The sequence below is a fragment of the Pocillopora verrucosa genome, chromosome 10, assembly GCF_036669915.1.
Source record: "Pocillopora verrucosa isolate sample1 chromosome 10, ASM3666991v2, whole genome shotgun sequence".
NCBI classification, from domain to species: Eukaryota; Metazoa; Cnidaria; class Anthozoa; order Scleractinia; family Pocilloporidae; genus Pocillopora; species Pocillopora verrucosa.
Genome location: NC_089321.1, coordinates 9,869,720 through 9,893,648, shown reverse-complemented (window position 1 = coordinate 9,893,648; position 23,929 = coordinate 9,869,720). Strand labels below are relative to the sequence as shown.

General features: G+C 37.5%; 3 protein-coding genes across 3 annotated transcripts in view; 1 reads left to right on the top strand and 2 right to left on the bottom strand.

Moving 5' to 3' along the window:
- The first annotated feature begins 83 nt into the window (after positions 1-83).
- LOC131799119 (PTB domain-containing engulfment adapter protein 1) lies at positions 84-9,735 on the top strand. The gene is made up of 10 exons (XM_059116788.2): positions 84-282; positions 404-477; positions 1,533-1,604; positions 3,307-3,417; positions 3,532-3,669; positions 4,386-4,610; positions 5,232-5,655; positions 6,394-6,545; positions 7,338-7,405; positions 8,071-9,735. Exons 1-9 carry the CDS (start codon positions 231-233, stop codon positions 7,368-7,370), a joined length of 1,281 nt encoding a protein of 426 aa, XP_058972771.2. The 5' UTR covers positions 84-230; the 3' UTR covers positions 7,371-7,405; positions 8,071-9,735.
- Positions 9,736-10,291: 556 nt separating this feature from the next.
- LOC131799124 (PAXIP1-associated glutamate-rich protein 1-like) lies at positions 10,292-14,139 on the bottom strand. The gene is made up of 3 exons (XM_059116796.2): positions 13,772-14,139; positions 12,851-12,933; positions 10,292-12,211 (listed from the first exon to the last, which is right to left on the bottom strand). Exons 1-3 carry the CDS (start codon positions 14,080-14,082, stop codon positions 12,033-12,035), a joined length of 573 nt encoding a protein of 190 aa, XP_058972779.2. The 5' UTR covers positions 14,083-14,139; the 3' UTR covers positions 10,292-12,032.
- A 1,392-nt stretch (positions 14,140-15,531) lies between these two features.
- LOC131799115 (collagen alpha chain-like) overlaps positions 15,532-23,929 on the bottom strand; it is a 45,058-nt gene continuing 36,660 nt past the window's right edge. The window contains exons 56-67 of the mRNA XM_059116784.2: positions 23,838-23,873; positions 23,470-23,487; positions 22,941-22,958; positions 22,701-22,736; positions 21,996-22,025; positions 21,791-21,853; positions 21,125-21,148; positions 20,845-20,977; positions 20,428-20,531; positions 16,792-16,872; positions 16,406-16,621; positions 15,532-15,891 (exon numbers count right to left, since the gene is read on the bottom strand). Coding sequence (XP_058972767.2) covers positions 15,715-15,891; positions 16,406-16,621; positions 16,792-16,872; positions 20,428-20,531; positions 20,845-20,977; positions 21,125-21,148; positions 21,791-21,853; positions 21,996-22,025; positions 22,701-22,736; positions 22,941-22,958; positions 23,470-23,487; positions 23,838-23,873 — 936 coding nt within the window. The 3' untranslated portion in view covers positions 15,532-15,714. The remainder of the gene's footprint in view (positions 15,892-16,405; positions 16,622-16,791; positions 16,873-20,427; positions 20,532-20,844; positions 20,978-21,124; positions 21,149-21,790; positions 21,854-21,995; positions 22,026-22,700; positions 22,737-22,940; positions 22,959-23,469; positions 23,488-23,837; positions 23,874-23,929) is intronic.

The window sequence follows — 23,929 nt, the reverse complement described above, 5'->3', positions numbered from 1 at the left end:
ATCTTACATACTTGAGTGACTAGTACAATCCCCACTCTTCCATTCTGATGTGTAACCGCTGAAATCCGGATGCAGCGTATAAATATTGACAGCGCGGTCGAAGGGAAGATCTCAAATTGCACTTAATCTCGTCATAGGATTAACATAGTATAATATTCGTTTTCTTTGGTTTTCGCTATACAGTGGAAGTACTAAGACATCGTCTTACTTCGCGTTGAACAAAGGTGAAGATGACTTCAGTATTGAAGCGAGCTTCCAAGAAGAGCAAGCCTCAAACTCAAGGTAGGCGAAGTTTGATCTGCAGATGTCGCAAACTGGCGCGGTATATTTGGGTTAAATGTTGTATTGCGTCTTTGATTCGCCAGCACTTTCCGCTTAGACTAAGGTTTATTTCGTTGAATAGAAAGTGGAACAGGAAAAACATGGCTTCATCCAGCCGAAACTTTGCAGCAAGGATCTGTAGTTTATTCTGTCAAGGTAGGATGGCCTGTGATTGTTTCTTCAGACTAATATTGAAGGTGTCAAAATCTATTCCCAAGGCCTCTAAATGCGTTTTATCATGGGGTTTTCTGAAACATATTGAAGACAAAATTAACCTATCAAAGGAAATTTATTCAGCAGACATTTCGTACGCAAAAGGTTAGAGAGTAGAATCAATAAAATTCGTCCCGTCTTGCTCTTTAATCAAGTGTTGTGGAATTCGCGATCACAGAAAGTTCAAATGCTGTTTTAGACAACCACGAGGCATTAGCTTGTGTTCATCTCCAGTTCTTTTAACAAACAGATCTTGTTTCCATTCAAAACACAGCCTCCGCAGTTTTAGTGAGAGAAACTGTCTTCATTCAAAGTGACAAAGTCGCCCAATTAGGCCCAAAGGAACAATAAATTTACTGTCCCCGGAAATTGCCTGCATGAGAACCGTTTTCTCCTGCCTCTGATTAGTTGTTCACAAACTGTCGATGTTTTTGCCTTTTCTGAAGGTTAAACCGAAGGTTAAACTGTTCGTAATTGTTAAAGACGCATTTTTCTCTCAAAAGTTCTTTCGTAAATTATTTTTGAATTAGTGCTGGTTGATTTATTTTAAACATAATATAATCGTACAATGCACTAAAACTTATCCGACAACATACTGAGTCAACTTAATAGGTCGCGGAAAATTGAACCCTGGAGTGAAAATTGAGAACGGCAAATGATTTCCATTTGGTTTGAGTCATTCATGTACAATTATGTTATAGTTTGAGGGGTTGTAACTTACTCAACAGTGGTATAGTTAATTAACATTCAACTTTATTGTGTTTTTGTTACTTTCAACGCGAGTACTTTGAGAAGAAAGAGCTCTCAGCTCAAAATAGCTCAAGTCTCAAGAAATAGTTTTGAAATTATATTTTGACTCACGATGGGAAATATATTTAATTTTGTTCTTAATTTGACAGCCCTATTTATTTTCACGCGTCAAGTTAAGAAAGTAATTGTGTGCAAGGTCGGCCAGATTGTTTATTAATGATTATGTAATCTCGCATTCTCTCGTTCAGCTTTTGGGGCATACAGATGTACCCCAAGCAAAAGGGACAGACATTGTTAGGGAAGCCATCAAGAAAGTCAAGGTAATTGATTTATGGAGAAAGATAGACTAATTCTATATGGAAAGCTGTAGCCAAATATCACAATGGGTAGTCTTAACTGGCAAATATGAATGTATACATGAAATTGTGTTAAATATTCCTACAATTATGGTGACAATTCAATATCAATATTGTCACAACAACAATATACAGACATCCACAAAGAAAATTGTGAAATCAAAATTTTTTCCCTCTTTCATATTTAAATGATACAATGTACATCAGATCAGATGCCCAATATACTTTGATATTGAGCCAAATTCTTCCAACTGATCTTCAAGGAAACATAATGTGACTGTAAGGGAAAATTAATAATCCAATATTGGGAGTTACATGCAAGGGGCTTTAAAGCTTGATGTATTGTTTTCAAGCAATGAATAGATTTTTTTTGTTGGGAACTGTTATATTAACTTACACATGTGCCTGGTTTATTTATAGAAAAAGTGCTGTCACTATTATTTCTGCCTAGATGCAAGATCAACTGATGAAAATAAACTTTATATGATAAAATTAAAAATGAACTGATCAAAAAGTATTTCGTTTTGATTCGATGAATGACATAATTTCTGCAATTTTTAAGAACAAATAATTTTGAAGTTGTGGATTTTAGGAAACTCAATTTAATATATAACATCCAAAGGACCTAGCTGTTACATTAATACTTGTCCCATGAGACTTGTGTCTTAAAAAAATAATGACATCTGAAATGTTTTTGTAATACAGTCAATGGCTTTGTTTAAGGAGTATCATTTAAATGAATGTATTGGGTGATTATCCTGATAGAGGAAGTCCAGGAAACGACTGTTGTCTATAATATCAACCAATTAAGCGAGTAATCTTAACTATGACAAAATTCTAGATTGTGATCTGTTACTACCAACACAATCTGGGCACTGATAGGAAAGTGAATGCATTATGCTTATAATGGACAGAGAAAACATTACATGTGCATGCTCTGTTGCATATTTTTTGTTGAAACAACTGTTCCTTTTAATGAAAATGTACAACTGATGCCTACATTGTTTCTCAAATTCTGTTATAGTTTTGATCAATTAGTAGTAGGAGTTTTTGTTGTTAAATTCTGTTTGTAATCATATTGGTAATGAATGAGTTGAACTCCAGCTTTATGGTTATCTGATTTTGTTAATCACTTGTACAATAACATTGTAAACTTATGTATGGTCCCAAGGGAAACTGTTAGTTTGTTTCCCAATAGTCCTGATGTTTCCAGAGACAAATTCGAGGGAAACATGAAGACTCTAGAGAAAACAAAACTTACTAGTTTCCAGAGGGACCATACATAAAGTGCTTTGTTATATATTTAGACTTCCCCTTAAAAAATCATATGGCAAAAATGTGCTGTTGTATTTGGTGCGTGGGCTACAACTGCAAAATTGTATCACGGTCGGGATGCATTTGAATTTGGTCGGGCACTTGACCAGGAATCAACCAACCACAGTGCTCATTTTGTTGAGTGACAGTCTAGGTACATAACAAAATGAGTTGTACTCCACGTTGTCCTTTGAGCATCACAAATCTGAGTGGAGTTATAACTAGAGTCAAAGCTGTATGTTTAACAGGTTCTAAACACATGCAATTTGTGTGGTCATAAGGGTTGCAAGTCTATGGTGGCAATGTGAATTTCATTAGTAAGCAATAATGTTGAAATTTTCATTACTTGTAGTTTGCAAATCATATCAAAAAGAGTGAAGCTGGTGTCAAAGGCAGTAAATTGAAAAAGGTTGAGATCAAGATATCCATCAACGATATCAAAGTAGAAGATGTCAAGACAAAGGTAGCCTTGTTTTGCCTGTGTGTCTTTGTATCTGTGTTTGTCTGTACCTCTGTCTTTCACTCACTCTGTTATTATTTATTATATTTCTCAAATCATTCCTTTAAATTTTTACAGGAGGAGCTATACTCATACCCACTTCACCGTATATCCTATTGTGCTGACGACAAACGTGATAAGAAGCTGTTTGCTTTTATTGCCAAAGATTCTGGCCAACAGCATCATAACTGCTATGTTTTTGAGTGCGAAAAAATGGTAAACAAGATCATGGTTCAAATTAAATGTAGTTTCACAATAGTTAGATAGACCATACATTGCGTATATGTATATAAACATAGGGCCAACTGAGAAAAATCCCCAATTTTAAGAGGTAGTGCTTCATCATAGTATTCTGTGTCATTTATTGCAATGTCGAAAATCAGCTTGAACCCTTTCACTCTCGAGATCTCACCAGTAACTCTCCTTACCTGTCTGCTATACAATTCTTACCGTACTAGTTCAGAGAATTTGGTATTGGATCAACCAATATTCCCTTAATTGATACTTTTCCTCATACTCATTGCTTGTACACTTGATATTGTTTTGATAATTTAAGGAGAAATTCTTTCTCAAAGGGTTTATCTTTTCACTCCCAAAATCTCATTGGTAATTCTCTTTACTTTGTGCTGTACAATTGTGACATTACTTCTGAGAATTTGGAGTTGAACCAACTAATAATTCCCTCACTGTTATTTTTCTTTATTCCTATTAATTGTCTGTTTGATATTGTATAGATATGGTAAGGAGAAATTCTGTTTTGGTCACTCTTGGGAGTTAAAGGGTTAAGAGAAAGAGAACTTAAAAGACAGGAACTGGTGACTTTTGCTACAAATTTTAGTCACCTGAAAATGTTTTCTATTGCTAGGGCAAGCACAATTCTGATTTTTGTTCTAATGATGGGCATTTTTCTTCCTTTCAATTTCAAATTGAAGGCAGAAGAACTAACCTTAACTGTAGGACAAGCTTTTGATCTGGCTTATCGAAGATTCCTGGAAAAGAAGGCTCTTAATGACAATTCAAAGAAAAAACTTAATGAGATGGAAGAAAAAATCAAAACTGCTGAAGAAGAGAAAGAGGCATTGAAACAAAAAATTGCTGAACTAGAAATAGCTGCAAGTCAAGGCTCAGGGCCCCCTTCAAGTAATGGAAGTAATGAGGTAAGGTGTTTTATTTTTTTCCCATAATTTAAATGTAATAATAATTGTTGTAATTTGAGTATTACCTTTCTAACTTTCTGCACATTGTCAGTCATTTTAAGAAAGGCTGAAAGTGACCTATAAACCAATACTATACATTCAAGAAAATTAGATTGCTTAATTGATTGGGGGGGGGGGGACTTTTTAAAAATAGTTTGGGAAATAGGCTGGGTATTTATCTCTGTAGAATGTCTCATTTGAGGTTGTATAATATTTAGGAGAAGAGAACAGACAAAGTCAGCTTATAGTAATACTGCCTTCTTTTTTTTTTTTTTTTTTTTCAGTGAAAGTTTCATTATGTAGTGCCCACTGACAATAAGAGTTAAATTAAAGGAAGGTTCTGATCTAAAAGGGATCTTTTAAGTGTTTATGTGTTCACTGGTTTTGAGTTTCTCAGTGATAGTTTGAGAGTTCAGGGTAAGGTTTAGGAAATCTGAAGATCTTAGGTTCAATTCCTGATGGGAACTCAAGAGTTTTTTCTTTGTCACATGCTTTTGACATGACGAACCACAGCCTTCTTCAGTTTATAAGCTCTGTAAATCCTGAAGATCCCTTTATCAATTGTTATTATTGCTTTCTCAGGGTAACAGGAGCCAGTCTGATCCAGATGAATTTGATCTCTTGGGTAGTTTCAGTTCTTCTTCTGTGATGCCCATTTCACCACTACAAGACACAGCACCTGTTTTCCCTCAGGATTCAGCCAGTCAAGACATATTCTTTGATCCTTTTGCACAAATACTGCCATCTCAGCCTCAAACAGCTGCTCCCACATCACCTGACCTAGATGAATTGTCACCATCACCTGTGAATCCACCTGTACCCAGACCAGCAACTGGGGGAGTACTGCCAGTTGCTCTTCCTCCTCCTCCAACCAAAGAAAGTGTCAAAGCAGCCAATCGAATGAAAACAAACAGTGGTAGCGCAGCTCCAGTCATGTCACCCACGGCCATGTCACCCCCACCACAAGTAGAATCACCACCGGTTTCTCAGTCAGCACCTTCAGATGGTGAGAAGATCTGTTGACCTTTTAGTCCCTGTGATCTGATTTTTAATTCTCTCCTCCAGCTGCTACACATTTTCTTGTCATTTAGTAACGAGAATTTAGTGTTAGATCAAGATAACAATTCTTTCTGATACATTTGAGCATTCTCATTACCTGATGGTTGGGTAGTATATGGATGTTATAGAGAGAAGTTATATGTCAATCACTTGTGGTAGTTGAAAGGTTAACAACTGGCCCTGGTTGTTGCAAGGGTGTCTGATCAAGTTCATTCTGTATGTGGAAATGAATGCAAAAGAGCTGACATTACTGGAAAAAGTGTTTTCTGGAACTTCTGTTTATATACTCTATTGGCCCCCAGCAGTGATGGAGAAATACTTTCTCCCTACAAAATCAATACAGTATCAAGCAGACAAGTGATGAGAAGTTTGAAAAATATCAATTAGTGGATTATCGTTTGATCTAATAATAAACTCCCAGAAATAAATATATAAACAGGAGAGTTACTTGATAGATCTTCAGAGTGAATGAGTATTCAATCTAATAGCTAATTTTGAGGACCACAAGCTATCAGAATTGAGATGGAGAGTTCAGTATAGTACTTATAAATACAATTCTGAAATCTGTGATTCACCCTGTTCACTCTAGTACAGACAATGTGCTACTTTAATTTTTACAGTTTTGGATACTGTCATAAAAGATTTAGGGCTGTTTTATAGTTTAATTATTTTCTTGTTACCTCAGATCTACTACAACTGAGTAGTGGCCACTCAGCTAATCCATTCTCCAGTGGTCTTAATGGCACTGATCCATTTGCAGATGATGATCTGTTTGATCCTTTTGCTTCTAAGAACAACTTCTTTGACAGTGGGAAGGAGATCAATCAAAATTTACCGGTTTGTTTTTCAACCTTAACATACATAATAATTATGTATGTTACTCTGTACCTATAACATAGAAATTCATTACCAATTACACTATCGACATTGCTAATCCTAGCAGTGTGCAGGACACATATCATATGAGCTTTGTAATAGACCTCGCTCTCTGTAGAGTCTCTGTGGCTCAGTGGTAGAGCATTGGAGCGTGGAATCTGACAGTCTGAGGTTCGATTCCTCAAGGGGACTCAGAATTTTTTTCTTTGTCCCACACTCGTCACAGGATGAAAAACATCTTTCTTGACAGAGAAATGCTTCTTATGAACAAGTTTGAGTCCTATACAGGCTGCTAAATGGACTAATTTTAATGCACATGCTAACTGAAAGATATGATAAACATTGTTAAATTAATATTTAACTATATATGGTTTGCACTCAACCTTCAGAGACTTAAATTCAATCAGGCAGTCAACAGACTTGCATTCCAAAGAACAGAGGGTTCAGAATTAACAATATTCAAGAAAAAAGAGTGCGCATCTGTTATTGAGTGAAAACAATTGCATTTTTCATGTAACATGAGTGCAAAGTTGCAACATAAGTACAAATTACAAATAGCAGATATGCAATGCCAAAAATTTTGTTCATCTTGATGTTCTGTGATTTGTTTCTGTAAATTATGTACAAGTGACAACATGATTGCTTGTGCAATTTTTGTTGTCTTTGAAAAATTTACTTGTGCTTATTAACACCAAATTGCACTCAAAATCATGTTGTTACCTATATGTACTTTTATGTGTCTTGTCCCCACAGAGTGCATTTCCAAGTGACCTAGTCCTTCAATAGAAGAAGGAGAAAATTGGAAAATAAAACTACACCAGGTAAAATATGTCTTGTAAGAATGTGTCTAATGAAGGGTTGATTTAAGTGATAACCTTCAACAGTAGAGGACATTTTCTATATGTACATGGCGTCTTCTAAACTAAGCGATGCAGTAACATTATCTTCTGTTTGGCCTGCTGAGATGAAAAGCTGTTAAATCCCTGGTTATTTATCACCAACTTGTCATGCGCAGAAGGGGGGCCTACTAATAATTGAACAAGGTGTGTTTTGCCTTTGAAATGTGTGAGCCATCTGAAACTGTGTCATGTGTTGGAATGATCTACCTCTGTTACCAACTACACTTTTTAAGTTTAACCTTTCACTAAAACTTGAGTTTCTTGGTCTGTTCTGTTGCCAATTGATCCTTGATTTCCCCTTAATTTAGAACCTTTGGTCATTGATGGAAGGGTCAAAATTTGGTGTGTATCTTACAATATAGAATTCAAAGACAAAAATTAGTTACTAGAGTTATGCTGTGTTCCCCTTTTCATGAGGTAGCTGGTAAAAACTGTTGCTTTTAGTACCTTTCAACAGGTAAAAGGATTGTTCTACCAATTTGAAAATTTCTTTTACATCTTATGCTTACAATAAGGGAGAACACTGGGTATGTAAACAACAAAGTAATGAAAACTGTTTCTTTTTTTTTTTTTATTTTTTCTCACAGCAAGGGTCAAAGATGTTCTTAGACACCAAAAGTGGACAACAGAATTCATAGAGTTTTAAGTGAATCCAATACAGTTATTGTTCACAGTGCAATTGTGACTTGTATATTTAAATTAATGCAGCAATATTTCTGGATAATGAAGAAAAAAAGGATTGTTTTACTTTGAAGACTTTTTTTAATGAATGATCTTAAAGTTGTAGATACTGCGGAATGATTTAAAATTAATAGAAGGATGTCATTGATAAAGAAGAAGAAGGAAAAGAAAAAGAATACATTTTAAAATGTCTTATTGATATTGTCCACTGATATTCCTCTGAAAATTATGTGTCAGATGCTAGATTTAAAGTTTATTGTTCTTTGGTGATACAGTTTGTTGTCATTGTGCATCAATCAATTGGAAGCTTCAACATTCCTCCCCCCCCTCCCCTGGTCTGGGAATTTTATATTTTGAAGATGGGTTTGTTCAAATTCTGCCCATCAAGAAAAAATTTTGTTCAAATACCCATACAAATTTTTTAAAGGCAAAATCAGCTACTGTAATGCTTTACAAATTGACCAAGCTCCAAAACCTTTTCTTCTGAGCTGTTTTCTCATGAAAGTGGGCTATTTACCCTAATTAGCCTGCTATATTGAACCACTAACACTTGCATTCCACCAACAAGACCCATCTCTTCTAGTTCAAATTTCTTACCCCAGCCAGGCAAGGTTCAAATTCTTTACCCACCCCCCTCCCCCTGGCATGGATGATGGTCAGGTCTGTATGGGAAGGGGGGGAAGGGAGTTGTTGAAGCTTCAATTTGATGGATGCATCGGTAAGTCAACCTTGTAACTCCTAAGATGTTACTTTTCGTAATCCTCCTATTGAGTTCCATACATACCCTTGTAAATTAGAATGGAGAATTTGGTGTTACATCAAGGCGACACCCTCAAGCTGATAAGCTTGTAAAGAGAAATTACGTGTCAAATACTTCAAAGGATTTAAGCATGAGATTTTATGGCAACAGTAAATGGCAAATATGAACTCCCAGCAGACATCTCTTGTTCCGGTTGATCCAAATATATATTTTATGCACTAAAAGGATTGAAAGTCAGTGATAGGTAGTTAAATTTTTTGTCACATCACATGGATGTCATGTATAACTTTTTTACTTTCAAGGAAACTGCATAGGATGAGCAAAAAAAGATTCAAGACAAAGAACTTGGCTTTAGTGAATTCATTTCCTGTACCTTGGTGTTATCGCAAAATATAACTATTGATATGAAACACATCTTCAAATGACCAAAGAAGTTTACTATAAACTGAAAAGACTGATTTGTTACCCTGAAATTATGACCATGTTGAATTTTTAAAGGATAACAGATTAGCCTCATAGTAATCCCTATATTTTTCAACTGTTTACAATGATATAAGTTAATTATTAATAAGACGTAATAATTATTAACTCATTATTAATGGTATGGCTTTTGTCAAAGACTTTATTGATCTCCCTTTTTTTTAATGAAAAGATTGCCTGGAAGAAAGGTTTGATTGTTCAGGAAGAGGTCATGATTTAATGTTATTCCTTGAGGGAAATTAATAGTAAAATTTCCCATGGGATATATTGTAAAGAATTTGGATTGTGATGTACTTTTAAAGAGCATGATTTACAACAACAAATCAAAGAAAAGATGATTATTCATTGCAGCAAAGAAATTGAGTGATTTTTTTTCCTGCTTATTGCAGAAATTGAGATTGTCAGATTGTTAAGCAGGCTATGGTGTTTAGGGTTTTGCCTAAAGGCACAGCAACCTTTTATTCCATTGGCAGCCTCTTAAAGAAAACATTATTGAAACTCCTAAGTTAAGAGGAACCAGTCATAGTTCAGGAAAGTGTGTCGACAACAGACCCCTTTAAAAAGAAAATAGACTTCTATCAACAACTTTCTCATGTGTAAGAGAGTTGTTTTAGTGATTACTTTCATAAGGTCACAGCTTGTGTCTACAAAGTCACAAAGGAGTTGTTTTGTCTAATCACCTAACAGTGAGCCATTAAGTATCTGTAATTAAGTGCTCTAAAAATGTTTTTTACCAACATATATTACTGGTTGAGTGGATGAGGCAACAAACTGAAAACAAAGTATTTATTTGATACAATGGATGTTGGTGTTGAATTTAGTATAGTTAATACATTTAAGCTCTTGAGTTAATGTTGTGAATACTAGTAACACTGAAATTAGGCAATAGCAATAAACTAGTGAATTAGCTCCATAAAAGCAGTAAGATAAAAAGAGTAAATTTTTACATGTATTTTACCATGAAATGACCTTTAAAAGTACAACAAGAGACTTAGGTGTATAGTGGTGTCTTGGTTATATTTTTAATAAATAATTGAAACATGAGAAAATAATTCTGAAATAGTGTGCAAACTTCCTAATGAAACTGTTGTACTCTGTAAGCAGGCAAATGAAATTGTTGTTTGTCAACTACCAGTGAGCTTTTGTTTGGGTTTCACGTTACAGCCCTTTTTCTGGTCTTTCTGGACACAGCCACCTGTTACTCCATCAGCAGCTTTATTGAAACCTCTGAACAATCATTATGGTGAATTTTGGAAAGCTGGTGTTTCAGCCCTCCCATTTGGATGCACAGAAAAACTCTTAATTCAGTGTCAAAAGTAATCTGAGATTACATTTGATTTGCTTTTCTTTACTTTGCTCTGTGATTGGTCCAGAAAACTCGCATGAAGCTCTTCACCAATCAGATGTGGAACTGAAACCAATCTCCACTTGATCGCCTGAATTTTCTAACTTAAGGCAGTTTGGTTGTTTTTACTCTAAGATCTCATTGGCTCTTAAAGGCACTTTCCTGTCTTCTAATTGGCTGTTGCAATTGCTTTAAGTTTTAGTTTTTCAACACTTAATCAAAGAGCACTGCACTCTTTAAATAAAGCAGCCAGCAAATTCTCCCCATTTAACACAACATCTACACTGCAAAACTTTGGATAAAATAATCCTGTTCCCTAAGCTTGATTTAGTATTAGTGACAGCTGTAACCTAATTAATTAAAGGAAAATTTGTGTATATTTACACTTTAATTTTATTCAAACGAAACATTTTCACTTTGTTATCCAACCAGAAGTTGTTGGGAATTATGTATATATTACTTACAAAAAAAATACCCCATAACATGAAAACTTCTTGGGAGTTTTTCCTTTACCGATTGGCAACATTTTGAGTTTTATTGAAAACAAGCTAAAAGTGATTTTCCCTCTCTCACCATCAGATGCCTAATGGCTTTCCCTTCCCCTCCCCACCCACACACAATAATGACCTTCATTCTACTGTTTGGATGAAAGCAACTCAGGGTTCATTACATATAGTTAACATTCTTAGAATATTTATGTATTATTTAAAAGTTGAGTTTTCTTTCAAAGTTTGACATTTCTTTTTTAATATTTGAGAAGCCAGAGTTAATGATTTGTCATTTCTCACATTTTTATAAAAAAATCTCCCATAAGCCTTAAACCCTTTTATACCATAAAGTCACCAACATTAAATTTTTCCTTACAGAGTCAGCCATGAATCAAACAAAGGATACAAGAATATAGGAAATGATCTCTTGCTGAAAAAGCTCTTGATCATCACACAGATTCTCCCTGTAGGTTCCATAGGAAATTTTTAGATAATAGTATGGGACATATCCATATTAATGTTGGAGTGTAATTAATGGATTAAAACTGTTTCCTTTATCTGCATTTTCTGACTCAAGTCTAGAAAAATTTAATGTTGGCTATCTGTCCCAACTTTCCAATAGTTTCAACCAATTTCACATTGATCTGCCTTTTGGCCAGTATGACTTCTTTGTTAAAATCATACATTTCTCCTCTGATTAAAATATTGCCACAAATTTTAGACTGATCTGTGGTTTCTATGAAATGTGGTTTGTTGCACTGTTTTTCCAGACACCATCTGAGAAAAAACAAAAGTTTATTGTTCTAGACCATGTTCCTGGGGTTCTGTTTGCTCTTCATTTGCTGCAGCTCTTGTTTCAGGTGGAATGGCATTTTTATCAGTGTCTGTAGACTCCTTATTGTCCATGTCTCTGAATCTTTTTAAATCAGAAATGACATTCTCTAGTGTTCCAACTCTTTTTCTTTGTAACCGTTCTGCAAGGTTATAAGAAATGTACAAGGTGAGAATAGGTGTACGCTGTAAGAAACAGTGGCTCAATGGTGGGTTAAAAGGTCACAGTTAAAGACCTGGCTGGTTCTTCATGTTGTGTTCTTGGGCAAAACACTAAAACACTCCTAGGGGTGTAGCCAAGATTTTCAAAGGGGGTCACACTGCATCAAACAGAAAGTACTCTCCAGATTGACATGTCAACCTTCATGCCTTGTTTTACTTAAAGTGACAAAAAAGAGCTAACAGAGGGAGATTCACAGGCACCTCAAGACCCCCCCTACCCCCCCAGCTACCCCCTTAACTCTTACAAGGCCTAACCTGCTTTCCCACCCTCCACCCAAAAAGAGACCTGAAAAAAAACAAGAAGAAAAGCTTAAAGTATTCTATACAAAAGGGTATACATTAGCATTGTTACTTGTTCTGTCACAAGCCTGCGACAGAATATCTCATTTCAATGCTCTGTTGTTGAATTCCCGATAACTTTTTAGGAGGCTAAGCACCTTTTTATTACTTTTATTTGGCTCTTCACACAAATATGGTATTTCTAAACAGGTCAGATATACCTTTGACTATTGTGTAAACTAAACAATAAACAAACCAAAACACAAAAAAATTTGTCATACCAGTCTTAGGAATTTTTCGTGTTATAAGAGATGTTTCATCTATGGACTCTTCAGTGTAATCAAATGCTGAGGGTTCATGTGCTCTGCAAAAAACATTATGTGAATGAAACAATGATGCATGAGAAGAAGATCATTGATAGCAAATCACAGTTACGCAGTATTATCCATGATCAAATCAGAACTATGGAGCAGTGATCCATAGATGTCTGGTAGACTCTCTCCTGTGGAAACTGAAGAAAAACAGGATGCTGGTTTGTTTCTCTTTGGCTGCTCAGAGATGACCAGCGCTTGGCTTATCACCTCCAAGCTAGCCTATCAAAATGCCTGAAAGGCACTATTTGCCTGAGTGATATGTACTAACTACCAGTCATTGGATGGGTTGTGCACAATGGATATAAATAAATAATAACCTCTATTTGGTGAAAAAATATGCATGGATGTTTGTCCACAGACAAATTATAATCCTTCAAATATTCCACAACGCCCGAGAAAAAAATGTTTTCAAAGAGCTCACTCTTTGCTGCATGGGATGTTTTCTTTTGAGCAATCTCTGGTACAACTTCATGCACACTACAGCCATACAACACTCTCTCATCATGAATAAAAATTTTAAACTGAGACTTAATGTAGTGGACATGAGTTTTGAAAATTGGGGAGTATCACTCTATGGGTGATATCCTCGGATATCTCCCAGTTTCAGCCGGATAATATTCAGTCACGTGATCCATTTAGACCAACTGCGTGCGACCAAAAGCAATTGATGGATCATAACATAATTTGACATGTCTCTCAGTTACTACGCGCTTTTTCCATTGATTTCTTCTATCGTAGATCTGTATACATTACGAAGTATAAGGTTGTATGGAATATAAAATATCCTCAAAGGCTTAATATTCATAAATGTTTCAGCCATAAACTCACTTATCTTTATCTGTTGCGGGAACAGCCGGAGTCTCATCATTTTCAGTAGTTTTAATATCAGTAGTTGCCTCATTAAGTTCCTCAGCTTCTTCGTTTTCTTGCTCTCTAGCCTCGCTGACCACGTTGTTTACACCACTTCTGTATTCTTTAACTTTCAATTCTAAATACCCGTTCTTCTCGATCTCGCTGTAAAGTCGCAAAACATTTAGTGGAATTTCCCGTTCCTTTCCACTCTGGCTTTGTACAGCTTCAGCACTGTCCTCTTCGCCGTCACTGCTTGGTACGTTCCAATCGCTCTCTTTGTCAGACATTGTTATTTCACGCAAGTTTATCAAATTTTATTCCAAAGGAAAGCCCGCCATTTTGAACAAAGCGTAAGCTTTATATATGACAACACAGAAAGTATTCTAAGTCGTTCGTCATCCTTAGGAACGGTCAACAGATCTCTCGCGTGAGGAGCCTCCACGCGCGTTTCCATGAATGCATGCATTACGACTCCAACGATTCCTGAGAGGCCTATTCAAGCACTTAGTTCTTAAAGGACGCTGAGAAGACAATTTAGGCAATGAGTAACCACAAGAATGCAGAAAATAGTAGTCCGCGAGTAGCGTTGCAAAACGCGCGTTTCTCCGTCCCTGAAATATTCGAGATGAGTCGCGGAGAGGTTTGCGGTAGGGGAGTTCTGGCTTAAATAATCATCGGTTTCAGACTCCTGGCATAATCTCTCTCCGGCTCGCTTTGCTTAGAGCTTAATATTTTCCCGCGGGCGAATAAACGCTTGTGCCAAAGCGTTAATAGGAAGGGTCTGCCCGCACGCTACGCAAATAACCACGTTATTCTTCTGTTACAGAGATACCTTAACGCGGGATGGCCGAATGTCAGTCGCTTCTTCTTTTTTTTTGGTCTGTGGCCCAGCTTTAATGAATACAGAGTTTAGTGAAAATTTCTTTGGTTGTAAAACTTATGATATTAAAGACCGAGATGAATAAGTGGACTTGAAATGCAAATGAACGGACACTTTACAATGGGGGTCCTGCTTTCACCCTTTACACTCTAACATCAGTAAAGATATTCTCCATGCTGTTCTCCTTACATTCCCTAAGGATCTGATAAGGAGAATTTGTGTAAAAATCAACAGCTTCTTTAGTTGCTGATCATTTCCTTTTTTCTCGTGACCTCAATATTTGATTCAGAGGTGATATTGTAAGGAGAAATTAGATGCTAGTCACTCTTGGGGGTTTAAGGATTAAGAGGTTATTCTACAGAGGAGGGGAGATTAAAAAAACGCACTAAATTAACTCCCCCCCCTTCCCCCCGTATCATGTACGTTTTTCATCGTATCAAAACTGAGAGACAAAAAGGCCGAGGCGAAGACTTTCCATGGGGGTTAGAAATCTACAATTCTGTTCCTGTTGGGAATGTCTGCTGTTTGTTTTTGAAGTTGCTCTTCACTATCATGGAGAAAATTTCGACAACTCAAATAATAGTTTGTAAGATTCAATGGAACTCAAGGTTATCCTCATTGGTGTGGCCACCAATTTTGCTTTATTGTCGTATTAATACAGCTCACCTTTCATAGCTTCTAATTCTACCACTGTAGACATTATAACTTCACTTATCTTACTACAAAATTGGTTGATGACAAAAATAAAATACGAGTGAGCTTTAATTGTATTTATATGGCAACGAAACTCATTTCCAACACATCAATAAAACTTTTAAACTGCAATGACAGACTGAGTAAATACCAACAACAAATATAATAGAAAAAATTTTATTCAGATTCGGAGGATATTTGTGATTGGGCAAAGCAGTGCCTAGCGAGGCCTGATATAAGTTCTCTCCGCTACATCTAACTCAAGTTTAATTCCTACGTTCCATCGACTGCCATTGTCTTCAAACGTCTTTATATTAAAACACAATATACAGGTGGTTGTCAAAAGCTAAGCCGTACGAGAAAGGACGGTGTGATGGAAACAGGCTGGTCCAATTTCAAGCTTGAAGTCTTGATCTTTTCCGCCGATGTCATAGGCTGAAACGTCCATGATGGGTAGTCTATTCCTCTCTCTAGTATCAATCTCTAGAACTGTTTTCTCCCATTTGCCCGTAGAATCACTTTGCTGTAAAAATCAATCAAAACAATTTTTATCGATGACTTTTGTGTGCACACTTCCGGTAAAATGGAGACTCATTTCCGCGTTAAATGGTAAAAAATCCAGGTGAATAAGGGCACATAAAAGGTTGAAATCTGATTGGCGAAACTGATACTTCACGAAACAAAAATTCTCAGTGGGAGGAAAAGTATTCAGTCTTGAAGGCTAAAAAGTCCATAATTCCCTCTGATGTGAGACGACCAGAGGTATGGCTACCCTCCCCTCCTCCCATGGAATGCTAGTCTATCATAGGTTAACCACCCTCGCACGGGATTTTGTCAGCTTTCCTTAACAGTTCACAGGGCACTTTAAGAGTAAAGGGCCTTCGCCCGTGAACACAATAACCCGCCCTGAAGTCGAACCCAGGCCTTTTGATCGGAAGTTAAGCGCAATAACCACTAGGCCACCGCACTTTCAATTCTGGTGGAGAGAGTGGGGGGCGGGACGAGGGAGGGAAGAGGTAGCGATGATTTTCACTTACCATGCATCCGTTGGAGAGTACTTTGGGTCTGAGTGAGGTCTTAGATGTGGCATGATATTCCATTTCGTTAGAGCCCTTAAGTTTGATTGAGTATCTTCCATCTTCCCAGGCCATGGAGTTACGGCAGGCGTAGGTGATGTTCTGATTTGCAAAGTTGCTAAAGGTCTTCAGGAAGTTGAGCTGCGTGTAGTGGGCGTCGTATTCCAGCAGTTCGGTCTGAAATCAAACAAGAATCGCAATTGAGAATTCGCAACTTTTGAAGACGTAAAGCTCGCTCACACAACTTGTTGGCCAGTGAAAGGGTAGGATAAGTTCCACTTGGTCAAAAATGACCAAACAGCCACGAATATGGATAATGACTTCTAGGAGACATCTCCCAAGCTTACCTCTTCGCTTTCCTTAAACGCTTGGCTCAACCATTTGTCTTCCTTGTCTTGAAATTGTACTTTGATTGTAAGGTCAGAGATCTACGATGAAACCAACAGAAAAACAACATTAGCGCTGGCCATTGTAAGGTCAGAGATCTACGATGAAACCAACAGAAAAACAACATTAGCGCTGGCCATTGTAAGGTCAGAGATCTACGATAAAACCAACAGAAAAACAACATTAGCGCTGGCCATTGTAAGGTCAGAGATCTACGATGAAACCAACAGAAAAACAACAGTAGCGCTGGCCATTGTAAGGTCAGAGATCTACGATGAAACCAACAGAAAGACAACAATAGCGCTGGCCATTGTAAGGTCAGAGATCTACGATGAAACCAACAGAAAAACAACATTAGCGCTGGCCATTGTAAGGTCAGAGATCTACGATGAAACCAACAGAAAAACAACAATAGCGCTGGCCATTGTAAGGTCAGAGATCTACGATGAAACCAACAGAAAAACAACAGTAGCGCTGGCCATTGTAAGGTCAGAGATCTACGATGAAACCAACAGAAAAACAACATTAGCGCTGGCCATTGTAAGGTCAGAGATCTACGATGAAACCAACAGAAAAACAACATTAGCGCTGGCCATTGTAAGGTCAGAGATCTACGATAAAACCAACAGAAAAACAACATTAGCGCTGGCCATTGTAAGGTCAGAGATCTACGATGAAACCAACAGAAAAACAACATTAGCGCTGGCCATTGTAAGGTCAGAGATCTACGATGAAACCAACAGAAAAACAACATTAGCGCTGGCCATTGTAAGGTCAGAGATCTACGATGAAACCAACAGAAAAACAACATTAGCGCTGGCCATTGTAAGGTCAGAGATCTACGATGAAACCAACAGAAAAACAACAATAGCGCTGGCCATTGTAAGGTCAGAGATCTACGATGAAACCAACAGAAAAACAACATTAGCGCTGGCCATTGTAAGGTCAGAGATCTACGATGAAACCAACAGAAAAACAACAATAGCGCTGGCCATTGTAAGGTCAGAGATCTACGATGAAACCAACTGAAAAACAACAATAGCGCTGGCCATTGTAAGGTCAGAGATCTACGATGAAACCAACAGAAAAACAACAGTAGCGCTGGCCATTGTAAGGTCAGAGATCTACGATGAAACCAACAGAAAAACAACATTAGCGCTGGCCATTGTAAGGTCAGAGATCTACGATGAAACCAACAGAAAAACAACATTAGCGCTGGCCATTGTAAGGTCAGAGATCTACGATAAAACCAACAGAAAAACAACATTAGCGCTGGCCATTGTAAGGTCAGAGATCTACGATAAAACCAACAGAAAAACAACATTAGCGCTGGCCATTGTAAGGTCAGAGATCTACGATAAAACCAACAGAAAAACAACATTAGCGCTGGCCATTGTAAGGTCAGAGATCTACGATGAAACCAACAGAAAAACAACATAGCGCTGGCCATTGTAAGGTCAGAGATCTACGATGAAACCAACTGAAAAACAACAATAGCGCTGGCCATTGTAAGGTCAGAGATCTACGATGAAACCAACAGAAAAACAACAGTAGCGCTGGCCATTGTAAGGTCAGAGATCTACGATGAAACCAACAGAAAAACAACATTAGCGCTGGCCATTGTAAGGTCAGAGATCTACGATGAAACCAACAGAAAAACAACATTAGCGCTGGCCATTGTAAGGTCAGAGATCTACGATAAAACCAACAGAAAAACAACATTAGCGCTGGCCATTGTAAGGTCAGAGATCTACGATGAAACCAACAGAAAAACAACATAGCGCTGGCCATTGTAAGGTCAGAGATCTACGATGAAACCAACTGAAAAACAACAATAGCGCTGGCCATTGTAAGGTCAGAGATCTACGATGAAACCAACAGAAAAACAACAGTAGCGCTGGCCATTGTAAGGTCAGAGATCTACGATGAAACCAACAGAAAAACAACATTAGCGCTGGCCATTGTAAGGTCAGAGATCTACGATGAAACCAACAGAAAAACAACATTAGCGCTGGCCATTGTAAGGTCAGAGATCTACGATAAAACCAACAGAAAAACAACATTAGCGCTGGCCATTGTAAGGTCAGAGATCTACGATAAAACCAACAGAAAAACAACATTAGCGCTGGCCATTGTAAGGTCAGAGATCTACGATAAAACCAACAGAAAAACAACATTAGCGCTGGCCATTGTAAGGTCAGAGATCTACGATGAAACCAACAGAAAAACAACATAGCGCTGGCCATTGTAAGGTCAGAGATCTACGATGAAACCAACTGAAAAACAACAATAGCGCTGGCCATTGTAAGGTCAGAGATCTACGATGAAACCAACAGAAAAACAACAGTAGCGCTGGCCATTGTAAGGTCAGAGATCTACGATGAAACCAACAGAAAAACAACATTAGCGCTGGCCATTGTAAGGTCAGAGATCTACGATGAAACCAACAGAAAAACAACATTAGCGCTGGCCATTGTAAGGTCAGAGATCTACGATAAAACCAACAGAAAAACAACATTAGCGCTGGCCATTGTAAGGTCAGAGATCTACGATGAAACCAACAGAAAAACAACATAGCGCTGGCCATTGTAAGGTCAGAGATCTACGATGAAACCAACTGAAAAACAACAATAGCGCTGGCCATTGTAAGGTCAGAGATCTACGATAAAACCAACAGAAAGACAACATTAGCGCTGGCCATTGTAAGGTCAGAGATCTACGATGAAACCAACAGAAAAACAACATAGCGCTGGCCATTGTAAGGTCAGAGATCTACGATGAAACCAACTGAAAAACAACAATAGCGCTGGCCATTGTAAGGTCAGAGATCTACGATGAAACCAACAGAAAAACAACATTAGCGCTGGCCATTGTAAGGTCAGAGATCTACGATGAAACCAACAGAAAAACAACATAGCGCTGGCCATTGTAAGGTCAGAGATCTACGATGAAACCAACAGAAAAACAACATTAGCGCTGGCCATTGTAAGGTCAGAGATCTACGATGAAACCAACAGAAAAACAACATTAGCGCTGGCCATTGTAAGGTCAGAGATCTACGATGAAACCAACTGAAAAACAACAATAGCGCTGGCCATTGTAAGGTCAGAGATCTACGATAAAACCAACAGAAAAACAACATTAGCGCTGGCCATTGTAAGGTCAGAGATCTACGATGAAACCAACAGAAAAACAACATTAGCGCTGGCCATTGTAAGGTCAGAGATCTACGATGAAACCAACAGAAAAACAACATTAGCGCTGGCCATTGTAAGGTCAGAGATCTACGATGAAACCAACTGAAAAACAACAATAGCGCTGGCCATTGTAAGGTCAGAGATCTACGATAAAACCAACAGAAAAACAACATTAGCGCTGGCCATTGTAAGGTCAGAGATCTACGATGAAACCAACAGAAAAACAACATAGCGCAGGCCACATTTAGCGCTTAGTGCTGACTAACCAAATCAACACATACCATATTAGCAAAGATAATTAGCTTTATTAAATCATTTCTTCTAGTCATCCGTTCATATAATGGAGAGCAAACGAAAGTACACTATAGAGCCATTTCTACAAGAACCGAAGCCACCTACTTTCGAGTTCTTGGGGTAGATACACGACGAATTCTTGCCCTTGTCACAGAAAACCCAGATTGCATCCTTGATTGTTCCACCGTTAGGATCGATCCAGAACATACCTTTCAGCAACACAATAATATATAAAAATTAGAGCAATGATTAAAAGGACTGGTAGGGAGGATGTGGTAAGGGCCTGGGGAAAAGAGTGGTTTTAAGATGATCCCCCCAAAAGATGACCCCTCGTTTCGAACCTGTTCCATGTCCTCGGTTAATGCAAACGAGAGAAAGAGCGGACAAATGAAAAACGGCGAGGGTTAGGTAGGCGTTTCCTTGACGACCACAACCACCATTTGTCACTTGCCTACTTCTTTCCTGGTCTCCACTGACTGAGAGAGCCTGGAACAGGCTAACAGTGATGAAGGAAGAACCTACCGCTCTTGTAACTCTTGTGATCAAGGAACAGATCGTAACACGTTCTAGCAGGATATTTCCTGGTACCGTCTGGTTTTATTTTCAGGTCAATTTCTTTTTCTTTTGCATCTAACCCTCTGAGTATATCCATGGGCTAAAGGATAAAAAACATGGCAGATTTAAAACAAAATTTAGAGAAAGAAGAGTAAATGCAATATAACGCAAACTAACAAAGACTATTAGAGAGAATTAAGTTGGAGGCTAGAAATCAAACATGATTCTTTTTTCAGGCATAGCTTACCTTTATTTCTCGAGTTGGTATTTCCTGCAAAAAACGATGAAAAATAATTTAGAAATTGTAATGAACAAAAGAATGCTAAATTTACTCAAGCCTTCGCCATACATTCTTCACAACAGTCCTGGCGGAATATCGGCTACGAATGCATTTCTTAAAAAGTGCGTGATGTGGGAATCAGAAGCAAGAATTTGTTATTCATCATCAGCTTAACTTTTTGTTTTGTGTTTCACTCTTAAAAGAAACTCCGGGTCACAACTGGTTTCAGTTTTGAATCTGATTGGCTGAGAGGGTTGCCCGAGTTTTGTGACCAATCACAAAGCGATCTTGTGAAGGACCAGTGGAATCCCGGATTATAATATAACCGTTGTACCACGCGCCCTCTAAGTGGTTGATGGGTGTGTTTTAACGAAAGTATGAAGACACGATTGTGACGGTTAAGATTTGCGTGTGTTTTGAGAAGTATCTAGTAAAAGATATAGCGACCGTTTTGCGAATTCAAATCCCCTCATCTGAGCGCTTAGCGGTTAGGATATTTGTAAAAAGTTATTGAAAACCTTTTATTGTGTCTTTGGTTTACGTTACTTTAACAAATACTCCCAACCCTCTCGAGTCTAAACGAAGACAGTCCTCCATTGCTTAATTTTCAGGCCAAATTAAAGTTTCCCTTACCTTTCCATTGCTCGAGTATAATCGGAATGATGGACCTTTTTCAACGTTTGCAATAGCCAAGTACTAAAGAAAAGGAAAGATTAGAGCGTGAAATCATCAGTAAAATGATTCCTTAGAGATGAATCAGGCACAAGTAAGAAAACTATTTAAACAAAATTTGACGCTATTTTTTTACAAAATTACAGAGCGAAGCATAAATACTTACCTCAAGTAATCCTGGACGACCTGGTTCACCCTAAACAACACAAGAAGACGTGTTTCAGATCCTTATTGTTTGCCGTTCAAAGTTGAAACCAAAAAAAATTTTGTTGTACATATATTTTATAGGTTTGACAAGAACAGCGCGAGCAAGAACACGACTTCTTTCAATCCGGTAGTTTAGTTTTGATTTTCGTTCATTAAAGAGGCCTAAAATTTGAAATTGGTATCGCGACATACTTTCCTAGGAAATTTATGAGACTCGACAAAAAGGAAAACCTCTACATCTTTCATACGGATAAAAGAATGGGCACATTATTTGGATTTCCAATGGGATTTTTTCACCCCGGAATTACCTGATTTAATTCACAGTTCTTTTACAGATAACTTTAAGATTACCCACGACCACTGCAACTACTTCTGTTGTCATTCAACTATAACCGTCATCTAAACAGTGATCGTTATGAACACCGTTCACATTACTCATTATTTTGATCATTGTCACGACCGTCATGGGTATCAGTATCATAACCATTACTAGTACCCATCGTTATCGCTCTCGTCGTCTCTTCTTAAGGTTTTTTTTTTTAAATGGTATGATGCTCCGCTGAGCGCGAACCGAACTCCGCTATTATCACTGCCATTGCTTTTATCATTACCAATATCGTTCTAACGGGAAGAAAGTACAGTAATTTTAAAATCCTGAACTTACGGGAGGTCCCGGAGGTCCCGGAGGTCCGGGTGGTCCCTGAAAAGATATGATTAATAGTAATTAATAATGCATGAGAACGAGTACGAGTCTTAGGGAACAATGACAGACAAAAATTCATTTCGGAAAACTACAAAGATCCTCTTAAAAAAAAATCGATTGAAAATTTCGATTAAAGAAAGTTTAAACCGCTGTTTAGAAGCAAAAAAATTATATTAGAGAATATGTGTGTTCAGTGCTTACTTGATATCCTTCAGGTCCCTATGAGAAAAAAAATAAGAGAAAAGGAAATTATTATTTTCTGGTTATTGAATATTCATTCCTTGTACATAACAAAATGACTTGCTTAAGGCAACAGAAAAAGTCATCACAGAAACAAAGCCTTCCTCCCTTCTTCCAATTTATTAAAGCGTGATACCGTCCAACATGGCTGCGAGCATAATATTCCAGTTTCAAAATAGCTCACTTCCATTTATACCAAAAGAACGAATAAAGGAGGTAAGTTTCTGGAGAAAACGTGGTGTTGTGTTCTTACGGGGTATTACAAGACAATTTGGTTTAACGACTGAGTTGATAATGTAAGTTGGCCACCGTAGAAATTCTTAGGCTGAAGTTTTAAGCGTTAGCCTTTCGACAGTGCGAATGCCAGCAAGGCAATTTTCGATAATAATACGACACTGTCCCACTAATGGAAGTATCTTTCAGAGAAACTTAAACTTAAATGAAACATCCTAATTACTCCGCCTGGTGAAGCAGGAGAGAGCGTACTTACCGGTGATCCTGTCTCTCCCTATGGACAAAAAAAATAAAAAACAACCACCAAATAATTAAATTCGCGGAAACAGTGAAAATAAGCACAAAGTGATGAAGAAAAATCAAATAATTAAGACGGGTTTCATTTTCAGCTAGTGAACCCTTCTTCCGCTCAGATCGACTAAAGCCTTTTTCCCTCAACAGAATCACCTTTAAATTAACCCTTATGGTAGGCAAAATGAATAAAGGAAATAATAAACAGTCAAAGAAGCTCATTGTTGAAAGAATTCAACTTCACAGTACCTTAGAAAATACATAGAGAACAGAGTCGCGATTATGCATAAAGATCACACGGTTTATAAGGCTAAAATAATTTCAAATACATACCACGTCGCCATCAGGTCCTTTCAAGCCAGGTTCACCCTATAGAAGAGAGAGTTCAGAGTTTTAAGTTTAAACCAACATACCATCAAAATTGT

Coding starts and splice junctions, on each gene's coding strand:
- LOC131799124 (XM_059116796.2), bottom strand. CDS start 14,082: ATGTCTGACAAAGAGAGCGATTGGAACGTACCAAGCAGTGACGGCGAA. Junction 12,934..13,771: donor CCCGCAACAGATAAAGATAA/GTGAGTTTATGG, acceptor TGTTTTTTGCAG/AGCACATGAACCCTCAGCAT. Junction 12,212..12,850: donor ACGAAAAATTCCTAAGACTG/GTATGACAAATT, acceptor ATAACCTTGCAG/AACGGTTACAAAGAAAAAGA.
- LOC131799119 (XM_059116788.2), top strand. CDS start 231: ATGACTTCAGTATTGAAGCGAGCTTCCAAGAAGAGCAAGCCTCAAACT. Junction 3,418..3,531: donor TAGAAGATGTCAAGACAAAG/GTAGCCTTGTTT, acceptor AAATTTTTACAG/GAGGAGCTATACTCATACCC. Junction 3,670..4,385: donor TTTTTGAGTGCGAAAAAATG/GTAAACAAGATC, acceptor TTCAAATTGAAG/GCAGAAGAACTAACCTTAAC.